This window comes from Plecotus auritus (assembly GCF_963455305.1).
Source record: "Plecotus auritus genome assembly, chromosome: 9".
NCBI lineage: Eukaryota > Metazoa > Chordata > Mammalia > Chiroptera > Vespertilionidae > Plecotus > Plecotus auritus.
Genome location: NC_137783.1, coordinates 97,675,941 through 97,700,122, shown reverse-complemented (window position 1 = coordinate 97,700,122; position 24,182 = coordinate 97,675,941). Strand labels below are relative to the sequence as shown.

Genomic DNA, 24,182 nt, shown 5'->3' with positions numbered 1-24,182 from the left:
CCCACTGCCTTGATAACAGACCACTGTTTCTGCAGCCCGTATAACAACATGCTTCCTGCCTCTTTTCCACACTGCTCCCAATTTCTTCATCTATCCATTTGCACTTTGTGGTCTTCCTTTCTCTGCTCTTCCTTTGAACTCTCATTCCATTTAATCTACCCAGGGCATTGCACCTTGGTGTCCTTAGGAATTGGGGAATGTGAGGTACTCCCCACCCCCACCTTTCTTTCTGCAAAGGATGGATAGATTATATCCAGGTTTGGAGGTTGCTATGCATCCTCAGTAGCAGAAAAGGCCCTGCCAACCTCTAACTTTTGTTCCCAGGAAAGTTTCATGGTTTGTTTTTACATTGTGCATCAACCTGACCTGCCACCTTTTATGTTTTTAGTGCATTATTTTTCTTCTTCCCAGGTGTCCACTAACTCCTGGAACATGACACAGAATAAATGGGCCAGATTATTTATGGTGTTTGATTTGGAGGATGTTTGCCAACAACCCCTTTTTCTCCTACCAGCAGGATGAAAAACAGGTATGTTGGGAGGGACAATACGTCTTTCAGTTCTCTGAGGCCACTTTAATACAAAGCATGGGCTAGAAACTAGAAGCATAACTGGATTTATTCTCCAAGCTTTATCCTAGGGAAGTTCTTGTTCCCAGCACAGAAAGGTTTTGATGGAATATAACTTTGGGCGTTAACAGTGACAATCCTTGGGAATCACATGTAGCCATGCCCCAAAACATGATAGCAGATTAAAAAAACCTCTGGATGAATGTGTGAGAAGGAAACTATCCTAACCAACCAATATGCACAAACTACTGATATCTTTCCTGCCATCCTTTGTTCACAGTGCCCTTAGTCATGTGGGAGAGAGTGCACCAGGCAATCAGAATAACAAGGGAAATGGACACAAGGAGACACCAGAGGAATGAAGTCTAAATCTGAGCACTTCATTTCATTTCTTGGGTAATAAAAGGTATTTTTCTACAAAGTAAATGGCAACTCTCAGAAAAAAAAAAAAAAACCACCTCTAATTTATGACATCAATCTATTTATTAGTAGGATATAGTTCCCATGAAGACAGGGACCTTATCTATCTTGTTTATTGGCACACAGATATTAATAAGGGTCTGATGGATGAATAGGATTCTTATGCTAACAGGGAAGTTTGTGTTGTCCTGGCAAGTGTAATGGACAAAGAATCCTAAAATCTGGGTTGTAATTCTGGATCAGCCATCCTGGATGCTTAGATAATAATAATCATCTCTTTAAGGCTTGGTAAAAACAAACAAACAAATCCATCTATCATTTGATGAAGGTTGTTGTGAGGATGTAGAGAAAAGGGTCTAGCAAGGAGAAGATACCTATAGATTAGTTTTTGCATTCCAGAACACTACATTTCAGAAAATACTACATTTCAGAAAATAAAAACAGTATACTCAGTACCATTTTGAGCTCTGTTTTGAGGAACAGGGAATTCAATGCAAAGTAAAATATATGGTAAAGCCATAAGATATTTCTGCTTATTTCTCCTTAACATGACCAACTGTAACAAAAATTGGAGTTTCATAGGGCTTGATCTGTGGTCTCTTTTCTCACCCCGAGCTCTGTCCTTGGATTATAGCATCTACTCCACTAAATTCCACATTATTCATATTCTACATTTTACTTCTTCCTAAAATGCCCTTTCATTGTGCTCTGTGCTCTCTGTCTTTACCTTCCTTTTTGCTAAAACTCTTCCTTTTTAAATTTTGATTTCCCCTTAATTGACTTTTCTGGAGGGATGCTTTCCTGACCCTACCCCTGACTAAGGTACTCAGAGTCCTGCCTTAGGTACTTAATAACTCTTTGCTATATGTACATCTCATTGCTGACTGGAGTGTTTTAAAGGCACAAACAGAGGGTTCTTTGTTGTCTGTTATATCCATAGCACCGGTGCATTGCCTATAATTCAGTAGGTGTTTGTTTTGGCCAGGTGCTCAATAATACTTTGGGGCAAATAATTGGATAAATGCATTTCATTTAAAAAGTCATACAGAATTGTTTTTCTGTTAGAATTAAGTTTTAAAAGTAATTCAGTATTAATTAAATTCTCTTTTTGTCTTATGGATCTATTTTTTATAACGCACGGTACTGAATAGTACTTAGTGTACACAGATAAAATATTTCATTAACTAGATATGAAAACACAGATCTTGTTTCTATGACTATCACAAAATGTTTATTCCTTTTCTGTCACTCACATATATCTGTTTTAGTGAGACTTCTCAGTGGTGAAAGCTTACTGAGGCAGTATGAGCCGTGGATTCCGAATGTGGGTCCAAGATCTGGCGCTGAGTGACATTGGGCAAATAAATCACTTAACACATTGAAGCCTCTTTGCTTATTGGTAAAAATGGAGGAAATGAACCTCCCCTGCTCACTTCACATGATTGCTGGGCGGAACCAAAGGGTAATGCACATGAGGGTACTTGAATAAGCAAAGCACCTCTGCAAGGGGGTATTTATCAACCCTTTCATTCAATTGAGGCACAGTGTTGTTGATTATTATTTAGGCTGAGAATTTTTTTAAAGCATCAGGATTGTACATTTGTCCTAGGGGCTTGAGGTAAGAAAAAGGGAAGGGAACTTGTCCTTACCTGTCTAGTGCACTTCACCTTACCCACTGAATATCTTCTTAGTTAGAGAAGGAGGAGGAAAGAGGCACAGGGGAGAGACAGGACAAGTCATTTGCTACATCTGGGAAGGAAGGAGGACAAACTGGCCAAAACAAACACTAACAAACACTTCTTGCTCTTTCCAGGCACCAATGAACCCTTTTGCCAAATATAATTCCATGTAATTAATCTATTGTTTTATCATATATGACAATGTGCTTTCTGTTTCTGAAAAAATAAAGCAGCATTTCAATAATGTTATTTGAGGGATAAGTTTTTAGTGTGTTTATTTTTGTGTATCTTTTGGGTCTGCCAAAATTTCACTTTATATCTTTATTCTCACAAGTGTACTCTGTCTTCTTTTCTATGTGGGACACAAATAATTTATTCATTTCAAGCCGTCTCTGAATGTCAGTTCAATGACCTCTCCCATCTCTCTATTCATTTGCCAAAACCTGCAGGAATTAGAGCATTCTGCTATGGCACACTATCGTTAGGAAGCAAATGTTAATACAGAGAGTTTAAGCATCAAAAGTCTATGGAATTTAGAATTTTTGTGTTCATTTTAAATGGCTGTTGAATGATCTGTATGGTTTTTCCTCTCAGAACTTGTTTAGGGTTTTATTAATAGCACATAAACAATTAAAATTCTCAAGAGTATTTTATTTAATGGGGGAAAAAAAAAAGTGCCCCAAACTCCTAAGCCCTTATTCTCTCCTTTGTTACATAGCTTATTAGTACCTTCATAACTTGCACAGTTTCATGGCATCAAAATAATCAAATATATCCTCTGAAAATTACCAAATTCTCTTTATGAAATAGTTATCTTAATTACTAAACCATTCTTGTTTGTGATTTTGGGCTGAGGGATAGGCAGGAGAGAGACACAATATGATTTTGAGCTTCCTAATACAAAATGTATCAAATAAAAAGCTTGTAACCTCATTAGCAAATATGTCTTTGGAATGACATCAGAAAATACTAGGTCAATAAGAGAATTTCATGAATTAAGAATATTATAAGCTGAAGATTTGCAATTGCAGTTCTATTTTCAGCTCATTTTGTTAAACTTTTAAAATCAATATATTTTGTTTTCAGTAATTTGCTTTGAATTACAAAGTATGGAAATACAGTTTTTAAAATATACCAAACAATTTGATATTGTTGCTATTCAGACTTTTTAAATTAGGTGGAAAAATTTCTTTCTGAGCCTTGCCTAAAACCTGATGTCTTGGTTTTGACAATTTCACTGAGAAATACACCATAATCTATAAGAATATGACAGAATTATCTATATAAATTTCCCCAGGTACAGCATAAATGGATGTAAATAGCTACCTCCCTGACAAAAGCAACTTAAATGGACATGACAATGTATGCATTAGAGATGTTTGTATAGAGGAAAACACTTGAATAAATGGAAATGAAGTCAAGGACTAAATTATCTAGTATAGACACACACACACACAAAGCAATGCTACCTTATATTTGCATAGTGCTTTACAAAGCATTTTTAGAATAATTCTGATTGTCAAAGGTAGATAGGATCAACATCTTTATCCCCCGTTCAAAAATGAGAAAACTGAAGCTCATTGAGATTAGGTAGGTGATTTGCTCAAGGTTACACAGTTAGAAAATGACAAGGTGGGATTATACCATAACATAATTTCCAATTCCATTTTCCATGACAGAACACTGTCTATATTTGCTTTTTGAAGTGATCTCTCCTTATTCCATGGAAGAGAAGTCTCAGATACTACCTGGTGATGATATGTGTTTTCAAGTAGCTAAGTTAGTCATTTGATTTATATTCTTTATTACCCTATATCACTGTACTTCTTAATCATTTCTTTGCAATCCAAGAAAGCACCCTATATATCGCTCTTTGGATGTTAACTCAAAAAGCACAGGTTGAATGAGCACCTACATTTGTCATGAATGGATGCCTTGATGATGAAGGCACTTGAAACTTACAAGCATAAATTAATATTATATGGCAGTTTTCAGCCTTTCTTTTTTTCATGCTGTCATCCATTAAAAGACAACTGTCCTATATGCAGCACACATAATTCCTACTCTGATAGTTCTCTCTCATTTTCTGACTTATTTGGAAAGCCAGGAAATGAAAATGGTATAATTGCAAGCATAACCTTAAATGTGCACTATTTTGAAAATTTTGGTGTTTCAACGAATATTGGTAACAGATGCTATCTGATAACTTCACAAATGATTTTATTCAGCAATGATTTTTGATATTGTGACTGAGAAGTATTGATATAAGAAACCACACTCAAAGAGGGTAAAATTGAATTCAAGAGAGAGATACGTAGAGAAGGCTAACAATATGAGTTATTCACAGTATTTTGATAGAAAGAGGCTGTTTCTACCCCTCCCCCCGCACCAGTCAGGACCTTGAAATGAAGTAGATGGGTGGGTGATGGGTGCTAAGGGTGAAGAAGGTAGAACATGGGAGCAAGCAGTGAGTTCACTGAGTTTCTCTAGGTTGAAGCTCACAAGGGATTCAAAACTTCACAAGAGGAAGAAACCATGTCCAGCAGCAGGAGAGTGGCCAGAGAATGCTGCCTGCCCATAGGAGACAGATGGTGTCTAGGCCTTGAATAATTAGAAGATTATGGCAAAGTACAAAAAGAGAGTGTTAGGCATTGGCTTCCAGGAGGAATGTCAATGACAGAAGTCAGGATTCCTGCAAGCAGTTTTCCAAAGATAAGCAGTAGTCCAGTTTGAGTGTGTGGGGATGGAGTAAGAAGTTAAGGCATCAGAAGATAGAGTTTCCATTTTTTTGTCCACTATAATATTCTTCCTGGCCATCCCTGACCTACATGGATCTTCTTCCTTGTTCTTTCTTTTGTTTTTTTAATAACTCAGTAATTAACCTTGGACTTCTCCTCCTCCTCCTTCCTTTTCTTTCTCCTTCTCCCTCTTTCTCCTCCTTCCTCTTTTTGGCAGCTGGTAGCCAACATATATTAAAGGAAGAAGGGGTCCTGGTCCAAGCGCTGGCAACCCAGGCAGGTCATTTCAGATTACAAATTATTAGGTTTATTAGAGGCCTTGTCTCTAGTTAGCTATTAGGTTTCAGCACTTATATGCTAATTTTTAAAATTGATTTATTGGGGTGACATTGGTTAATAAAATTATATAGGGTATACAATTCTATAGCACATCATCTGTATATTATTTTGTGTGTTCACCAAGTCAAGTCTCCTTCTATTGCCATTTATACCTCCATTACCCTCTTCTACCTCCTTTACCCCCTTATCCCCCTGGTAATCATCATACTGTTGTCTGAGTTTTTTTTTGTTTTGTTTGTTTGTTTTTCTTAATCTCTTCACCTTAAACTTGGGCTTGTTAGTATCTGGAATTCATAGGTGGTCTAATATGTTAGATCAGAGAGATGGTCCAAGTATTAGATACATATGTAACCTACATGCTTCAATAAATGAATGAATACAATATAAAGAAATACTCATGGCTTCTTTTCTGTTATTCTTCAACTGTAAGAATTCTACATTGTTATTTAATATTTTGCATATTTGATTTTCTTTCTTGAGCTTAACAAAACAAACGAATGTAGGAACCTGCCATAATCTTCTTTAAACCCTCGCCCCAGCTTCATCCATTGACCTTACTCATCATTTGGCCCCAGTCCTGCTTCTACTTTAGGAAAATGTTATGATTTAATTAATATTGGTTATGGTAATTAGTCTTTAAGGCAATGAGGAACTCGGTAGATCAATACAAGCCAAATAGTGGTGTCCAGAGTAGATTTAAGAGGTTGTTTTCATAGTGCAGGGTTACAGTTTTAAGATACTAAAAGGTATGACAAAAAAAAGAGGATGGAAAGGAATATACTGATACCAAGACCTATTGTAAAAAGAAAAGATATTTGTTCTTGTCCGTTAGAATTTTCTTGTTAGTATTCAAAGAATTCAGGGAAAAGGTTTTTCACTGGGGAAGAAGTTTCAAGGAAGGATTTGCAAATAAAGTGGACTTAATGAGGCGCAAAGCCTGGGGAATCTTGAAATAACATGAATAAACAAAATCCAGTTAGCATATGTATTGCACGTGTTGCAAAAAAGAAATAAATAAAAGGTAATTCCATGTGTTTAATCTCATGAAACTCTTGCAGCAACCCTGTGAGGTGGACTTTCCCTCTCTTCTGAGTAGCTGGGAGGGAGCAGTGGCTGCACACTTCTGTGATAATTCCTCCAGAGCATATCTCTTACTGGGTGGTTAGTCCCTAATAAGATCCTTGTTCGGAAGAGAACCCCTGGGCCCCCTGTTCACTTCTCTTTGGTTTAACAGCAACAGGAGGCCTTTTCAAAATGTTACATGTCCATTCAGATGAACTAATGGTAACGTATAGCTGCTACTTCCCCTAAGTCCTCATAAAGAGGCGTTTTGTTGGATCATCACAGAGGTTTCTTTCTCAAATTAAGCTAGTTCTTATGATCCATAATTCAGTAACCTGGATTCAAATCTCAAAACTAAGTAACTCCTCATACTGCGATTTAAGTTCTAGGCTTCAGTTAAGGTTCTTTACCTAAGATTAGACGTTTGTTTTGTTTTTTCCTTTTCCCCAAAACAGGAAATGATCCTTCCTCCCTCAGCCTCTTCTCCTCCCCTCTGAGCAATCAATATAAAACCCAGATTAAAACTGAGTAAAGAGAAAACAAAAGAAGACACAACTGTTTTGTGCCTGTGAGCTGGTATAGGCAGGAAGATTTTGTGGATGAATCCAGCTTGATTTAACCTTGAATAAAACATAGGGTTGGGATTGATGACAAAGGAGAGGGAGTTTGGGGAAGGTAATAGCTCCCATTTAAATAGAACTTTACACCCCACAAGGAGTTTCACTTATCTATATATCTATGCTAATAAAAGAGAAAGATGCAAATTGACCATACCTCTGTGATGCCAATCAGGAGTGAGTATGTAAATTAACCCAACAAAGATGGTGGGTTAATTTGCATACACAGGCACAGAGCGAAGACTGAAGGCTCTGGCCTGAGCAAAGATGGAAGACTGAAGACTGAAGACTGAAGACTGAAGAGGCTTGGCTTCTTTGCTGCAGCTGGAGTGAAGGCCTGGGTCCCGGGTGCCAGAGGAAACTGCTGCTGGCAGCCAGGGGAAGGAAGGCCTATTGCACGAATCTTTGTGCAACTGACCTCTAGTATATATATAAAAAGCTAATATGCGAAGTGTCCATCTGACTGGTAGCTATGATGCACACTGGCCACCAGGGGGCAGATGCTCAACACAGGAGCTGCCAAGCTGCAATGACTTTGGCAGCAGCGGTTCTCAGGTAATGCACCCTGAAACCAGAGAGGAGGGAGCCCAATTCCTTGAGGGGCCACACGATTCCACCTTCAGCCGTGGGTTATGTTGTTGCTGGGGCACTGTCGGCCCCAAATCTGGTTTACTGCACACTTGCATTTGTGTTCCATACCCTATATGACAGCAACTTTGCAGAGTGACCCACACTCTGGGACCCATTGGGGGTTGTTGGAAAGCCAGTTTCAGCCTGATCCCCACAGGCCAAGCCAAGGGACCCCACCTACTGGAGGGGCCCCGCTCACTCTGCAGATGCCCTTCGAGCCATGGAACCACCCCAGGTGTGGCCAGCTGGGGAGGGACCATCTCACCCAGTCTCACCCCACCAGCCACCTTCTAATTAATTTTCTTTCAGTGTGCACAAATCTGTGCACTGGGTCACTAGTCTTATTATATTTGACCTCACAACAGTTGTCTGACAGAGCACTTATAGGATGGTAATATTAATTATTTAAAAATCTGTCTCTGCACTGAACCTAGAACACTCCAAGGGCAATGACTACATGCATCTCCTGTGCTTAGTATGGTGCCTGGTGTGGAGTACTTGGGCTGGGAATGTTTGGGAAATGAAGTAAATCCCATTACCTTGAATGCTTGGTATAAACATGTATTATTAACTTGTACTATAGATGTAAAAACTGAGGCTTATGGAAGTTAACTAAGATGCCTAAGTCAAATAAAGGCAGAGCCTAGTGCCTCAAATCTGACCTTAAACCCAGAGTCATTGCCACCATGCAATATTGTCTCTGTGCTAAGTGCCCAGATGCACACATGAACCAAGGGGCAATAAGACATACCCTTGTGGAGTGTCCAGGGAAACGGCAACATCCAAGTTTGTGTCCATAAAATAACCAGATAATAAATTTGAAAACTCTACCAACTGACCTGAATATCACAGAGATAAATCCTGAAGGACTGTAGAATAAGAGAATCACAGGATTTTTATAATGGTTGCTGAAAAAAATGATTTGTTTAGACAAAAGACTTCTTTTGATCTTAGTTATAGCATCTCTCTTTGATTTTAGAATTTTCATTAAATTACTCTACTGTGTTATTTAATATTCCTGATCCTCATTTTCCTTGTCTGTACCATGGGAATAAAAAAATGCCTTGCTTATAATGTTCTTGGGAGAATGCATATAATATATGACGGGACTATCACAGTGTCTAAGTTATAGTAATTATTGTAGTTACTATTATTTGTTTTAGAACATTTCTAAGTATAAGTTAGAACATTTGAAATTGACTTTGGGAGGGAATAAAGAGCAGTCTACTGCAGGGGTCCTAATCTATTGCTAAGCAACTAACTTGGGCTCTATTGTTCTAGAAAGGCAGAATCTTCCTTTTTTGTGGATTCTGAATTTTATATAACTGTGTGCATAGGCCTACTCTAAGCACTCAGTTCAGGTTTATTACTTAGTTTCTATGTCTCTTAATTCTATTAGTAATGGCAGAAGTTATAGAAATGATATTAAAAAAAGAAATGATATCAAATGAGGAGTTATTCTGACACATACATTATCCTGTGGGAGAGAGGTTCTATATTACATTGCGATGATCTACTTTTCTGACTCCGTTCCCAAATAGACCACAGATTTTCAAGGGCATTAGTCATGTCTTGGTCACTCATTTATCTCCATAGTCTTGAAAGTGCTTGACTCATAGTATATACTTCATAAATGAACATTAAATGAAGAAAATAATAATTGAATGAAAGAAAGGCAAAACAGTCCTAACATAGACATTACATTTTGGGGTTACTTTTCAAATCTGAGTTCCAACTAATTCAATAATAACTATCATGACATCACTCTTACCAGGTTCTCTAAGAATTTATTAAACATTTATACCCACTAAAATTAGATGCTGCATCTGTTACTCAACTGATTGGGGTTAATAGTTTACATAACTGATATTATGACACAGCAACAATAAAAATAACTTGGTACCGCCCTCCTCTCTTCCATTGCTGGTGGGGGATTGTAGATCTATCACCTTCATTTGACTAAGGGAGCTCTTTCTTAAAGAGAGACTGGGAAGCTCAGAATGTCTGTGGCTCTCCTACTGGGGTCCAGCATGAGCACATCACACACAGACTCCCATCAAATACCCCTGCTGAGACAGGAGATAAGAACATTCATTGAAGCTTTTGCCATTCCTGATGGTGGACCATCACGGTATGAACTCATGCGGTGACAGGGTTTAGAGAATTTTCAGTTCATATAGCACCTCCCTATCTTGTTCACTTCTCCTGCATTTAGGAGGACTCTGCTCTGAAATACACTTAGACTGTCCACTGTGGAAATATGAAAAGATGACACGTTATGCTATATTCAGACAGAAGGAAAAAAAAAAGTTCACATAAAGGGAAAACAGCAACATAGTATTTCAGGGATCTACAGTGTTATGGATACATGTAATGTTATCATTCCATTTCAAATGCCCACGAGATTACGGTGGAGGTAGGAGGGAGAAGTGTGGGAGTGTCTCTAAGGCCTTGCCAATTTTGCAGATAAGAGTGTTTTGGCTGGATGTAACTACATGCATTTAAACTTCTTTTCTGCTACCAGGAGGCTTGGCTCTGAAGAATCACCCAAGTGTGAATTCATAGGGTCCTGTCCATTATAGTTTCATTATAGAACACATAGGTCAATGAGATGCAGGGCAACACTCCTGTTTTTCTGTGGTTGTTTGAACTTTTTTAGCCCCTCTCTGGGACTGGTTGTTCAGTAATAGTTGCAGAACCAGCTCAGTCATTTTCAGAGTAAATGTGATAATGACCATGACTCTGGGAAGCAACTGGGGGGAGTGGATGAGAAAGATGGCCATATAGGCTGATGCTAAAAGTCTCTATAAAAGTCTCATACAGTTATCTTATTTCCAGCTCTATTTAATGCCACAGTAAATTAATCGGGGTTAACAAATCTAACCTCTTATTAAAAATGGTTTACATTGCAGTTGCCTCCTCTATGATATGTCTTCTCTTAATATTCAATTTTAAACTTACTTCTCCTGGAAAAATGTCATTGTGTGTGTGTGTGTGTCTGTGTGTGTGTTGATATGAACATATATAAAGTTGGAAAAAGGATTTAAAGGTCTTAGAAATTTTGGCCTCTCCTTTTGTCTGTCTCCAGGCCTTCTGTCCTCCCTAATGAAAAGCTCTCTTAAAGCACTGAGGGACTCCCTTCCTCTCCCACACATTCTTTCTCTCTCTGTGTCAGTTTTTATTTAATGCTAAACAACTGGGAAGGAAGAAGAAGTAGGATGAGAAAACCATTTGTTCCCAATTAACTATGCTTTTCTGAAGGGCTGAGAGGGTTACTCCAACAGAACTGTCTTTCTGACAGCATGCTCCGTGTCCCCCTGTACCACCAGGACATATCAGTGTAATAAGCCTTGCCATTACTTTGGCTATATCCAAACAAGTGAGGAAACAAAAGCTAAGTGGTATCTACCATTCCCAGTGTAGATACATTGAGTGCCTACCTCTGTAGATCTAGATCTCACCCAAGGAAGTTTGGTCTGTGTGCTCTGGGGTCTTCTTATCCTATGTGTCCCACTGTCTCTTGTCCATTCTCAATGAAGGCAGCCTTGAGCAAATCTAATTGCTGAACTGATCAGATCTGAGAGGTCTAAGCATTGACCAAATACTCCTAAGAACACTGCATGACAGAATTGAGACTTAATGTTTGTCATGAATAGCTCTATGACCTCTTTAGATGAATGGAGTATTCTTAAATGTCAGTAGAAACTGGCTAAGACAGAATGACCTAGGAAACATGTAACGCTACAGATTTCTAGGTTATATTGTCCAAGATTTTGTGTTAGTATGTTTGATAGGCAGCCAAGTTTGCTAGGTTTGGAAACTCCAGTCCTACACTCTGGACAGAGCCCTGTGCTCATTTGATACAGTCTTTTGGCCAGTGAACTTGGGTGCTGTTTGATTTTCAAAGACAGGAATTAGGACACTTTATCATATCTTGACAGAAGGAAACCAGCAGTCCCAGTAGTAGTCTCTTGAGTTACTCCCACAAAATAATCTATTGATGTTATCTTCCAGATATACTGAGATAAAAAAAATAGTTGTAGAAAGGAATCATAGGCATAAGGCCATCAGATACACCAATGTGTACACATATGTACACACACTCTCATTGCCTTGCCTCTAGGAGTCATGGATGAAGGTGGCCAAGCTCTTAGCCAGAGCTGCACAAATGATTGCTCAGGTTGTATGCTGCACATTTCCAGGCAACATTTTAATGTACTGCAATGTGAATGGTCCCCCAGAGGTTGTGCAATGCAATGGTCCTTGGAGAAAGTTAGACATTGTTTTGAAAACCAGAAGGAGCCCCTACCAAGGAAGCAAATGCAACATTTGGGGTAAAAGGTCAACAGGATATGTTCTTGCTATACAGCTGGCTCTCAAGCTCTGCTCTCAGCACATGCACACACACAGGTATATACTCTGCTTTCTACACTTCTCTTTCCTTTAATCCAGGGTGATTTCCAAGACCTTCCCTTCCACACCTCACTGGTGGATTGGGAAGTGCCACAACAAATTAGAGGTGAAGAGTCAGTTCACCGTGAGTGATTCCCCAACTTCTAGGAACTGTTTAATGCCAATCTTGATGGTCTTTATCTCCAGAGCCCTTTTCCTGAAACCCAGTCGCATGCAATAAAGCGCGTTTATTTCATGCAACACAGCTTAGTCGATGCTTCTAATTACAAATACCCCAGTTTACTGGGCACAGCTCAGTTGGGAGTGCCTGGTATGAAGGAACATGCATAGCGCAGCAACAGGGAGTGTTTGCCACGAAACACAGAGAAGTAAAGGAGATGCAAAGCTACGGTAGCTAGAGGAGGACTAGCTTTCCTGATATCAGTTCACGAAAAGCTTCTTGCCTCCATAGTTCACTAGTTTGGCATGGCATTTGCCCTTCTCTGTGCGTTGATGTTGTTATGTTCAACGGAAGTCAGATTAATTCCCAGGTTTGTCTGGGATTTGGAGCTGGCATCTTCCCTCAATTGTAGTTCTTCTCTCAAAACCAGTGTTAGGCTTTTGCATTTGTTTTCCTAAGTAATTGGATAATCCCGAAATGTGAATTTCCTCCAAGCTCTTCCACTTTGCAAACTCCAGAAGCAATTAACCAGTACATTAAGATCCGTGAGAGAACTGACTGTGAGGTAAGGCTTCAGACATGCAAAGCGCACAGCCCTGGGAAACAGCAGCACCTGGGACAGGAGGCTCCCATCACTTCACACGAAGATGGTATGGGTTTTGCAAATCAAACACACACAGAAAACCAGCGGTGGCCCAGGTTGGACACACTGTATGGGATGCACAGTTGAGTGAGGACCCAGACTAGGGAGCCACCTGTTCCTCTAGCTTGCACACATGTAGCTCACACCACCTCAGGCCACTCACAGTTTGCTTACCTGCTCATTGTTGCTCTCCCACCATTCCCCATACTCCCTTTGGGGGTGAAACACTCTATTTCCGACTTGTGCTGGGCCAGTCTCCTGTCTTTGTACCTGGTATGCATGAACAAGGACAGGAGCAAACAGAGAGATGTGATTGTATGCTTAAATGGCCAGGCTGAGGAAGAGCGGGGCTATAGAGGGTCGCCCCACGCCAAAACAGGGCCTCCTGCTTTTCACTTCAATGGCTGCCCTGTGATACCTAATAGATGATTGTGATGGTATATTCATAAGACTGGAGACCATTCTGTTATTTCTTAGTTAAAGCACATGTGATCTATCCTTATACATTACTTATTAATCCATGAGTTCATCAGATTTAGTAGTCAATGGTAAAAGCTATATAATCCCTAGCATCTAAGAAAAAGATGAAGATAAGTAAGTTAGTGTTTATTTGGTGTTTACCATGTGCTAGACAGGTAGAATGTTACTTAAATTTAAGTAACATTACTTAAATTGAATTCTGGCAACAACGCTGTGGCAGAGGCTCTGTTGTTATTATATCCATTTTTTTTGAAGAAGAAGAAACCTAAGATTGTAAGGATTAAATAAATTGATCAAGGATTTTGAACACAAGGGGTCTAAGTTTTGAAACCACATTTTTAGCCATTATAATGTGTTGCCTTCAATTATCAGTCTTTTAAAAAATGTATTCTTGTCATTAAAAAAAACCTTCATTAAGTGGTACTATGTCTGAACATTATGTACAGGAATGGGCAAAAGAAGGTTGAATTACCAGCCATCATTACCTAAAAGATAAGTCATAAGTAAAGATACGAAATAATATTAATAATGAGAAGATAAATAATACAAATAAATAATACAATTATGAATAAAATAATAATATGAGAATAAACTCTGTTTCATGTATTCACAACTGTAAACCTACTTTTTGTCCCCCCCTCCTCGTATGTTAGAGACTGGTGATGCCAAAAAAGAAAAGAAATTCCTTTGATGTGAGAGGTTTCTATGCCCATTAGGCTGAAGTTTGAGAGCCAGTATGGAGTTGCTTAATTGTGCAGGGTGGCTCACACAACTTTTGCATTAGAATTGGCAATTCATCAGACCTGGAAGGTACCAGATGTTTCATCTAAAATAAGCTATCTGATTTTCAACATCAATGTGCTCCATGGTTCATCAAAATGAGCCTTTATAGTTAAATGACAGTTTTCAAAGCCAACATGCTTCACAGAATAATCTCTGTTTCACTCATCGTTTAAGCCTGTGGGGTAAAGAGGCACTGTTGTACCCAGGTGCCAGTGAGGTAACTGAGACTTACTGAAATGACTTGACAACATCACAAGCCTAGTCAGTAGAAAATAACTGCCAGTAGAGACTGCAGGGCCCTACAACTCTTAAAGTTTATCTTTATTATCTTTTTTTACTTGTAAAATTGGAGCCTCATATGATGTCGTTTCATCCATTTTGGTATTCAACAGTCAGTGATAAAGTTACTATCAGAAGACTTGTTTACCTTGGTACGGTCACTTTTTTTAAAAAAATATATTTTATTGATATTTTACAGAGAGGAAGGGAGAAGGATAGAGAGCTAGAAACATCGATGAGAGAGAAACATCGATCAGCTGCCTCTTGCACACCTCCCACTGGGGATGTGCCCGCAACCAAGGTACATGCCCCTGACCGGAATCGAACCTGGACCCTTCAGTCCGCAGACCGACGCTCTAACCACTGAGCCAAACCGGTTTCGGCAGTACGGTCACTTTTTAAAAAAGTTTCTTTTCCTGCTGTCCCAAAATTAATATTAAATAAAACAAAACAATTAAAATCATTATTAGTCCTGGGATTGAGATCTTCCTCTTAATTTTTTCCTCTTCAAAGGTGTTAAAAGTATTTCATTTTTTAATGAAAATGGCTCATTAAATCAAGTCGAATGGATGGAATAAATTACCTTATTCAGTAGATATTAATTAAGCATCTATTACATTCTAGGCAATGGGCTTTGTCCTGGGCATATAAAGACTAATAATTCATGGGTCCCACCTTATAGAGCTCACATACTAGTGGGAGAAAGAAGGGAAGCAGACAGTATATACACAAGTAACTTTAGATCTGGGCCCGTGGTCGGCAAACTGCGGCTTGCGAGCCACATGTGGCTCTTTGGCCCCTTGAGTGTGTGTCTTCCACAAAATACCACGGCCTGGGCGAGTCTATTTTGAAGAAGTGGCGTTAGAAGAAGTTTAAGTTTAAAAAATTTGGCTCTCAAAAAAGAAATTTCAATCGTTGCACTGTTGATATTTGGCTCTGTTGACTAATGAGTTTGCCGACCACTGGTCTAGGCCATAAAGAAGAGAGGGAAAACACTTAAAGACTTAGTTAGAGGAGGTAAAGCATTAGATCAAACCACAGGAGTAGCCTTTATTTTACCAAAGAAAATACCTCAGAAGAGAATCCCTTGTGAAGCACCAATCATCGAATGCCATTCCACATGTCAACAGAAAATATTTTGTGCGTGTTTACGAATTGAGTTGCACAACCAGAATACGTCTCTATAGCATAAATTAAAAGAATATTAATAGAAGAGAACTATTGATGGTCACTCAAAGGGGTCCTTAAACTATGGGGATAATACTCTAACCAACTGATTTACCCAGCCAGGGCACTATCCTCAGTATTTATTTTTTTTGGGGGGGGAATAGAAAGTTGATTTATTGGTGGGTGTAAGATGGGGGCAGCACCGAGTCTCTCAGGAGTGCAGGGCCAGCCATTTGTCCAGGGGACCATGATTAGGGATGTATTTGACCCCACAGCCATCTGGGATGAGGCGCTTCTCAGCCACCGTGTCTTCAAACTCATCCACATTAAACTTAATAAAGCCCCACTTCTTGGAGATGTGGATCTTCTGGCGGCCAGGGAACTTGAACTTGGCTCTGCTAGGGCCTCAGTCACATGCTTCTTATTCTGCAGCTTGGTGCGGATGGACATGATGACTTGGCCAATGTGGACTCTGGCCTCTGTGCCCTGGGGCTTTCCAAAGGCACCCCGCATACCTGTCTGGAGCCTGTTAGCCCCAGCACAGGCTCCAGACAGGTAGTGTTGATGCGGATGACTCGGAAGGGGTAGAGCCGCACTCACATGTGAAAACCATCTTTGCCACAGCTTTTCACCATGTACTTGGCACAAATACGGGCAGCCTCCAGGGCTTCGGAAGAGAGCTGCTTATATTCATCTGACACCATGTGGCCACAGAGTGGGAACTTGTCCACTTTCGCCTTCTTCCGCCCCAGGTCAAAGATGCGGATCTTGGCATCAGGGACACCTCGGCAGAAGTGAAACTTTGCGTAAGGCTTGTTCTTGCAATACCGCCGGGCTGGGCGGCGACCCATGGCGACACAAGGATCTTCAGTGGCACCAGGATCTTCAGTGGCATGCCGAAGGGAAAGAGGATCCTCAATTGTTTGTTTTTTTTTTAATTTCTTTATTGATTAAGGTATTACATATGTGTCCTTATCCCTCCATTGCCCCTCCCACCCCCCACCCCCCACTCATGCCCTCACCCCCTGGTGTCTGTGTCCATTGGTTAGGTTTATATGCATGCATACAAGTTCTTTGGTTGATCTCTCCCCCTTACCCCCACCCTCCCCTACCTTCCCTCTGAGGTTTGACGGTCAGATCCTCAATTCTTAAGATGCTATTATCCTTATTCCAAAGAGACAGGCATTGAGGATCAGTGTCAATAGCCCAATCTCACATCGTGTGGGAAACCTAAGATTAGAAATTGGACCTCTCTGATTTCACTGAAATAATTTACTGAATACTCCATGTGCAAGGCACTGTGATAAGGGCACATGGGTAACTCTATGCAATTGATAAGCTCACAATCGAGAGTGGGATGATGAAAGGAAAACATATCATTTCCAAACAATGTGGGAAGTTTTATTATAGGAACATGTAAATAGATCTACCTAACTCCTAGTAGAATGGCAAAAAAAAAAAAACCCAAAAAGTTAGTGAGATACGATGCCTAAGATAAATTTTGAAAGTTGAGTGGGAACAGTGTGAAAAGATGAGTAGGCAGGCAGAAGAAAAATCAAAAGCAAACACATGGAGAGGGTTAGCAACATGGTGTATATAGGGGAACAATGTTTAGTATTTTTATGGTAATCAAGCATATAATAAGACAAAATAAAATGGGCTGGAGAGGCATATAAAACATATAGCTTATGGATGAATTTGTTCTGTAGATTAAGAGATTCCACTGTGATATTTTAAGCTAAGAAAAAAATAGGGTCAGAATTGATATTTAGATAAAATACTATGGACTTGAGTGAACACAACTAAATAGACTCATACTACTGCAATAGTCCATGTGAGAGATGCCTTAGAGTAGTGATGGATGAAAAATAGGGTACAGTTTCAAAAATATGTGGTAGGTAAAATGAGTAGGATCTATTAGATGTGGAATGCTACTACAGTTACTGCCTTTCATGGTATACTTATCTAAGTTAAGAAAATACAGAAGAAGGAATATATTTGAGGTAGAAAGAAAAAGCTTAATTTTGGAATATTGAGTTAGAGATGCCGGTGCGATATCCAAGTGGACATATGCAGTAGACACATGGCTATAAGAATCTGGAGGTTAGGGGGCTGTTATACACTGGGAAGACATCAGCATACAGATGGTTGCAAATACCATGAGAATGCTTAGTGTTCACAGAGCGCATGTAAAATACAGAGTCAGACTTGCTCATCCTACTTGTTCAAAAACTTTTATAAGACTGTTAATGTAAGCATTTTCTCAAAATATTTACTGAGTACCTACCAAATGCCAGATACTGAATTTAGGGTTTTTGAATCTGCTATATTTTTTTATAGCCTCCAAAGGTCTAGATTTGTGCTCCATATAGTGTTGACACTGATTTCTGGGTCATAACCTTGGCATGAAGAACTGTCACAAAAGTTTTAATAAATTTAAGAATGATTTGTTCTGAAATTAGCTTTAGCTACCTTCCTTGAAGATTTTTTGTTGTTGTTCCTTTCATACCTCCTTTATCCAGGAGACCCTAATTCCTCTTCATCCATTCTCCAAGAGCCCATGTTCATCTGGTGAATTTAAAAGATGTGGGGGTAAGAATCACTAAGGATTGGATTGAAAATGTAATTTCCCTATAATGATTTAAATAAAAAATTCCATTTCTTCACTCCCCTTTCTCCTTCCCTATCAATATCCAGAAAACATTGGATTGCTGAAATTTCTATATAAGCTATGTGGTCCAAAATGGATAAATGAGTCCAAAATGAGATGAAAGACTAGGATAAAATGAAGAAATTAAAAATTAATAATAATGCATATATTAGTTGAAATAACAGAAATTGGGGAGATGATACCTGAAGCTGGAAGGAAAGGAGAAGACTTTGGTTTTAGTTAAATAGAAGACAGGAAATGGAGTGTTTGGTGAAGAGTTGAAGATGAAGGAAGGTCTGTATTGTCAAGCAGGGATTACAGACAGATCCTTCAAATGTTTTGAAGGGAGAAGTCCAGAGGCTGAAACAAAGAACAATAGGTGTAAGTGGAAGTCCCCAACATGATACTATTTCTGAGATACTGGGAAGATTCCATTGGTGAATTCTCTCACTTTCCCTTAATGTAAAGAACAAAGATTTTCCATCCTCCCTGAGTGAGGAAGCTAATGATGTAAATGTTGTTTGAGTAGATATACTATGACCTATGTAGAGGAATTTTTCAGATAGATATTGCAAACTCTTTGAGAACATTGTTAGAAATACGTAGAGGAAGACATTTAGGGATGCTACTTTGGGCAGGAAGCTTAAAGGAATAAGCAAAAATATAGAGAAAATGATTGGCAGGGTGTGATACACTGAAGCCATGAAGTTCATATAGAAGATAATAATTTTTTAAAAAAGTATTTGCCCCTCCTTCACTTGGCCACATTCTTCATAACAAGCTGTCTCATCATTACCTTCAGGAGGTAGGTCCTGATAAGACTAAGATGGTAATTATAACCCCAATTTTCTTATTAGTTTCAGCCAATGATCATGAGAGAGGGTCTTCTAGAGGTTTCTAAGAACATTTTTTTTTAAGTCTTAGCTGGAAAACATGACCCCTTTTTGCTATGGACAGTTGCCTGGATGTGTTACCCGACAATGCTACAACCATGTTGCAGGCATGAGTGAAGCTAATCCAACATTGCAAAAAAATGAGAAATTAAAAGAAGGTTGGTTCTGGACAATGTTTCTGAACCACTGAATTAGCTTTTTTAACCTTAGAACTTCTTTTAATATGATATTAATTTCCTTATAATGTAAGCCACTTTGAATTAGGTTTTAGGTTTTCTGATGCCAAAATCTTCCTACCTCTTACTTTGCTTTCATTACTTTTTCTATCAAGGATGAGTCTAAGAATTTCTAAGATTACATATAGCATTTATTTAGGTTTAGATAGTTATAAGTTGTGTGTGTGTGTGTGTGTGTATTTATGAAGATCCTAAAGAAGAAACTGACAAATAATTTAGTCTTACCTAATTGGCTTTATTTTTTAAAGTATTGTTCCTTTTTATACATACTATTAGGATCTTCATAGACTTAGATTTGTATAGGAAAAAAAGGGGTTAGATAGCCTGGGTAAAAAAAAAAAAAATCCTTATTTAGAGAATGCCTAAACAATTGGCCCACATGGTATAAACACCACTGTTCAGTTATTGGAAGCTAATGATCATTATAGTCATAACCAGTGCCATATTGTGAATTATAAGAAAAAATGTATTTGGTCAGTCTGATGCCCTTGGCTCCTCATTCACAGCTTCCAAAATCCCTTGTAATTTCCCAAGTGCTGAGAGTGATAAAGGTGTCTTCTGGGTTGGTGAACACATATAAATGATGTAGAGGGTACATGGAGAAGGCATAGAAGTTCCATGCCCGATCCCCACACCTTGTCCTATGCATCTCTTTCATATGGCTGTTCCTGAGTTATGTCCTTTTATAATAAACTGGTGATCTAGAACTAAAATGATTCTCAGAGTTATGTGAACCACTCTAGCAAAGAAATCAAAATGGATGGAAGGTGATTCGGAGAAGAAGGGGGAAGCGAGTGGTGGAAATGTATGATTTACAGCCAATCAGTCAGAAGCACTGGCATCTAGAGTCCCGGAGGAGGGGGGTCATTGGAACCTCTAATCTATAGCTGGTCAACCAGAGGCACAGGTGGTAATTGGGGTTTAGGACTGATTATCCTGTGGGATCTGATGCTATGTCTGGGTAGATGGTGTCAGAATTGAGGTAAATTATAGAACATAAGCTGGTGTCAGGAGAATTTCATATTGGTATGGGGAAGCCTTCCCCCACTACATTATAATTGGTTCTGGAAACCCAAAATAACCATTTTCTATGGGTTTAGCTCTGCATTCTCAAATTGATTAGCTAGCAGGAACTGTCAGAAGTCAGAGCACTTATAAGTAAATGTGTGAGGCCCAGTGCAGCACAATGCATTTTATTTCCCATATTTATTGCCATGTTACCTTTTTAACTACCCTAAATTTGGATCCCAACAGTGATAAAGCAAGGAGAGAAACTGAAACATACATTTGAGTATCATTCAAAATATTATAGAAGCTTTCCCATTACCATTTAATTATCTCAACAAACTGATGTGATTATTATCTTCACCCTTCAGATAAAGAACCTGTGGCTTAGAAAGCTTCATAGTCTGGCCAAGGCCACATAAGTATAAGTCACAGAAATGGGATTTGAAACCACATGTTGTACTTCCAAACCTCATGCTCTTTATTAACACCTCACTTTTTACTCATTTTTATGCTGGAAAAAAAACCCTATCTAAATAATCTGATAACCCATTTCAGAGACTGAAAAGGTCACACATGAAGGAAATAGTGTGTGCTTAGTGGAGCTAGGCTTTGAACACAATATAAACCCATTTTTTTCAAAGGTCAAATTTGACTACACTATGGGGAACTGGAATAACTCCAGGTACCCTGCGAACAGGTCAACAGACTGCCATTCTCAGGAACACACAGAAATCTGCAGGCTGTTGAAGTGGCATTGCTGAGACCTGACAGTCAGTGTCTCTGTGTGGGATACTGTGTGATATCAGGAGATGGACAAGATGTGGTGTTGGAAAATTTCAACAACTCTAAGGTGTTACAAAAAGAGCTGAAAGAAAGTCCAGGTCAATCTTCCAAGCCCAGTCGGCCAAAGGAGGATTCTAGAAGACAGAAGGAAAGTCCTTGTGGATCTTCAGTTTAGAGGGAAAGAGTAACCTACTCTAGTTCAATATCACAAAGTAATGTTGCCAAGTAATTCCTTATTTCCATCTCATCCTCCTGTCCTCCATGTATCTACTCATAAGGAAATATATTAGAATGGTTTACTACGTGTTCCAGCAGGTCTTGTGGTCTCTACACTCAGAAAAATAGCTTTTGCCCAGACTTGAAATGTCAAGCTGAATCACTCAAAGATTTCAGATTACAGACAAAAATTGAGCTTGATTAATGGTCCCAGAAAGTAGTGTCAGGAATGAACATAAGTTTTGAAAGTATTTGAGAAGCTGCCAGGGAACATATTGCTCCGTCCTCTATAAAATAAAAGAAAGGTAGAAGTTGACATGTGGTGAAGCAGTGCAAATAAGCAATTAAAATGTAAAGAATCAGCTATATTGACCCAGGAATTCTATTCAGACAAATTTATTCTAAGGGAATAATTCAACAGCAGCTCAAATGCTTCTGTACAAAAGTTTTTCCCTTTAGTGTTTATAGAAAATAGCAAAAAACCCCACAAAAAACCTAAACAAAACAAGAACAAACAAACCACTGGAGAATCGTTTAATAAATTACAGCACAGCAATATTATGGAGATGTGTTAAATTTTGTATTGAATAAAGCCTTTCATTTAGCTTCTAGAGAATTCCCAAAGCATGTATTTTAATCCCACTTATGATGAGAACTTGTTTTCAGAAATGAATCATCTTAAGTCATTGCCTTTTCATTGTGTACTTTCCTTCAGCTTTGCTGTTTGTTTCACAATCAATAGAAACCCAGGAAGCGACAGGTTTTAAAACTAATTCTAAGGTGCTTCACAGCCTTACACAACATCCTCAACAGGGAAAACTTTTCAAGGAGGAACAAAATGTTGACCAGAGGGGAGGGTCTCCATACAAGGACAGGATCAGCATAAAGAAACATTGTAGTACAGCATTAATTAAAAGTTGCTGGCTTTTATTTAGGACTGAGGGATTTCCAGACAAAATAATTATTCTTCCTAAAGTCCGATGAGTAGATTTCCAACAGGATTTTCTCCTAACATGTTGTGCATGAACAAATGTAAGAGCTTTGGAGTCGGATCAAGCTGGGTAATGATGACCGAAAGAGTCAATGTTTTCTGGGCACTTGGAATACACCAGACAGATTCTAAGTATCCAAATTTATCGATATAAATCATTACCACATCCTTATGAATTATGATTTAACAAATGAGGAAAAGCTAGGACATGGAGATTAAGTAACTTGCTCAAGGTTACCTGATTGGTTAATTATATGCCGCATGTTGTTTCTCACTAAAGATGCTGTTTACAAACACTAGCTGGGTCATTTGTTGGGCCTGGTTCCTCTTTAAATGGCCTCAGGCACACAAGCAACTGTGCTATTTTTCAAACCCTTCCTTGTCTTTTCTGATTACTGGCTTGAGCCCCTGCCTTTGCCCTTTTTGACCCTTTCTACCCTAGTAGAGAGGAAGCCCAATCCCTCTTTGGTATTGACCTTGATTACAGTTTACTCTCAGCAAATTGATTTTCTCAGCCTGGGGTCTGTTGGAGCCCAAAGCTCCATGCTTCCTATGGAAGCAGATTTACTTTGCAAATGATGGAAAGTCAAAACTCCTCCCTGAAAGCAGTCCCTTGCAAGTCTGTTTCTATCTTTGAATTCACATTTTGTAATCTTTTCTTTTTAAGCAGAGCCCTCCCAATTGTTTTAACTTTATTTTTCCTATATTTTAAATTTTAAAAATTAATTACAGTTGACATTTGATATTATATCAGTTTCAGGTGTATAGCATAGTGATTAGACATTTAGATACCTTATGAAGTGATACCCCCAATACCTGACACCATACCTTATTATTACAATTTTATTGACTATATTTCCTATCTGTACTTCACATCCCCATGACTGTTTTGTAACCATCAACCAAATTGTATGAACTTTAAGTATCACAAAACTTGTCTCTATTCCTGCACCTCAGCTTCCCTCCTATCCCCTAAGACAGTGGTTGGCAAACTCATTAGTCAACAGAGCCAAATATCAACAGTACAACGATTGAAATTTCTTTTGAGAGCCAAATTTTTTAAACTTAAACTATATAGGTAGGTACATTGTTATTAACTTAATTAGGGCACTCCTTCAATTGTACTGTACGTGCACGCCCGCATGTGGTATTTTGTGGAAGAGCCACACTCAAGGGGCCAAAGAGCCGCATGTGCCTCGCAAGCCGCGGTTTGCCGACCACTGCCCTAAGAAAATCATATATTAGCTGTGTTATGTTACCAGACTTGCTAATGCTTTCTACAGTTTCCCCATCGGCAAAATGAAAATGTTGAGGATCAGGTCAGACAATTTATGTAAAATTCTTGATCTTAATAGGGTGCATAATAATGTTACTTTCATGCCTGTCATTTTTTTCTTATTAATAATTTCTATAACCAGGCAGGTTTT

The 24,182-nt window shown here is 38.8% G+C and overlaps 1 protein-coding gene and 1 pseudogene across 6 annotated transcripts in view; both read right to left on the bottom strand.

The window, feature by feature from the left end:
- Window positions 1-24,182, bottom strand: part of GRM5 (glutamate metabotropic receptor 5) — a 485,303-nt gene that overhangs the window by 6,472 nt on the left and 454,649 nt on the right. For 4 of the 5 annotated variants that reach the window (XM_080640487.1, XM_080640489.1, XM_080640488.1 and 1 more), the window contains exon 9: window positions 13,444-13,539. The exons of the other annotated variant lie outside the window; for it this stretch is intronic. In XM_080640487.1, coding sequence (XP_080496613.1) covers window positions 13,444-13,539 — 96 coding nt within the window. The remainder of the gene's footprint in view (window positions 1-13,443; window positions 13,540-24,182) is intronic. 5 annotated transcript variants of the gene reach the window in all.
- On the bottom strand, window positions 16,190-16,829 carry LOC308233476 (large ribosomal subunit protein uL16-like; annotated as a pseudogene). The gene has a single exon. The product of its transcript is annotated as a large ribosomal subunit protein uL16-like (transcript).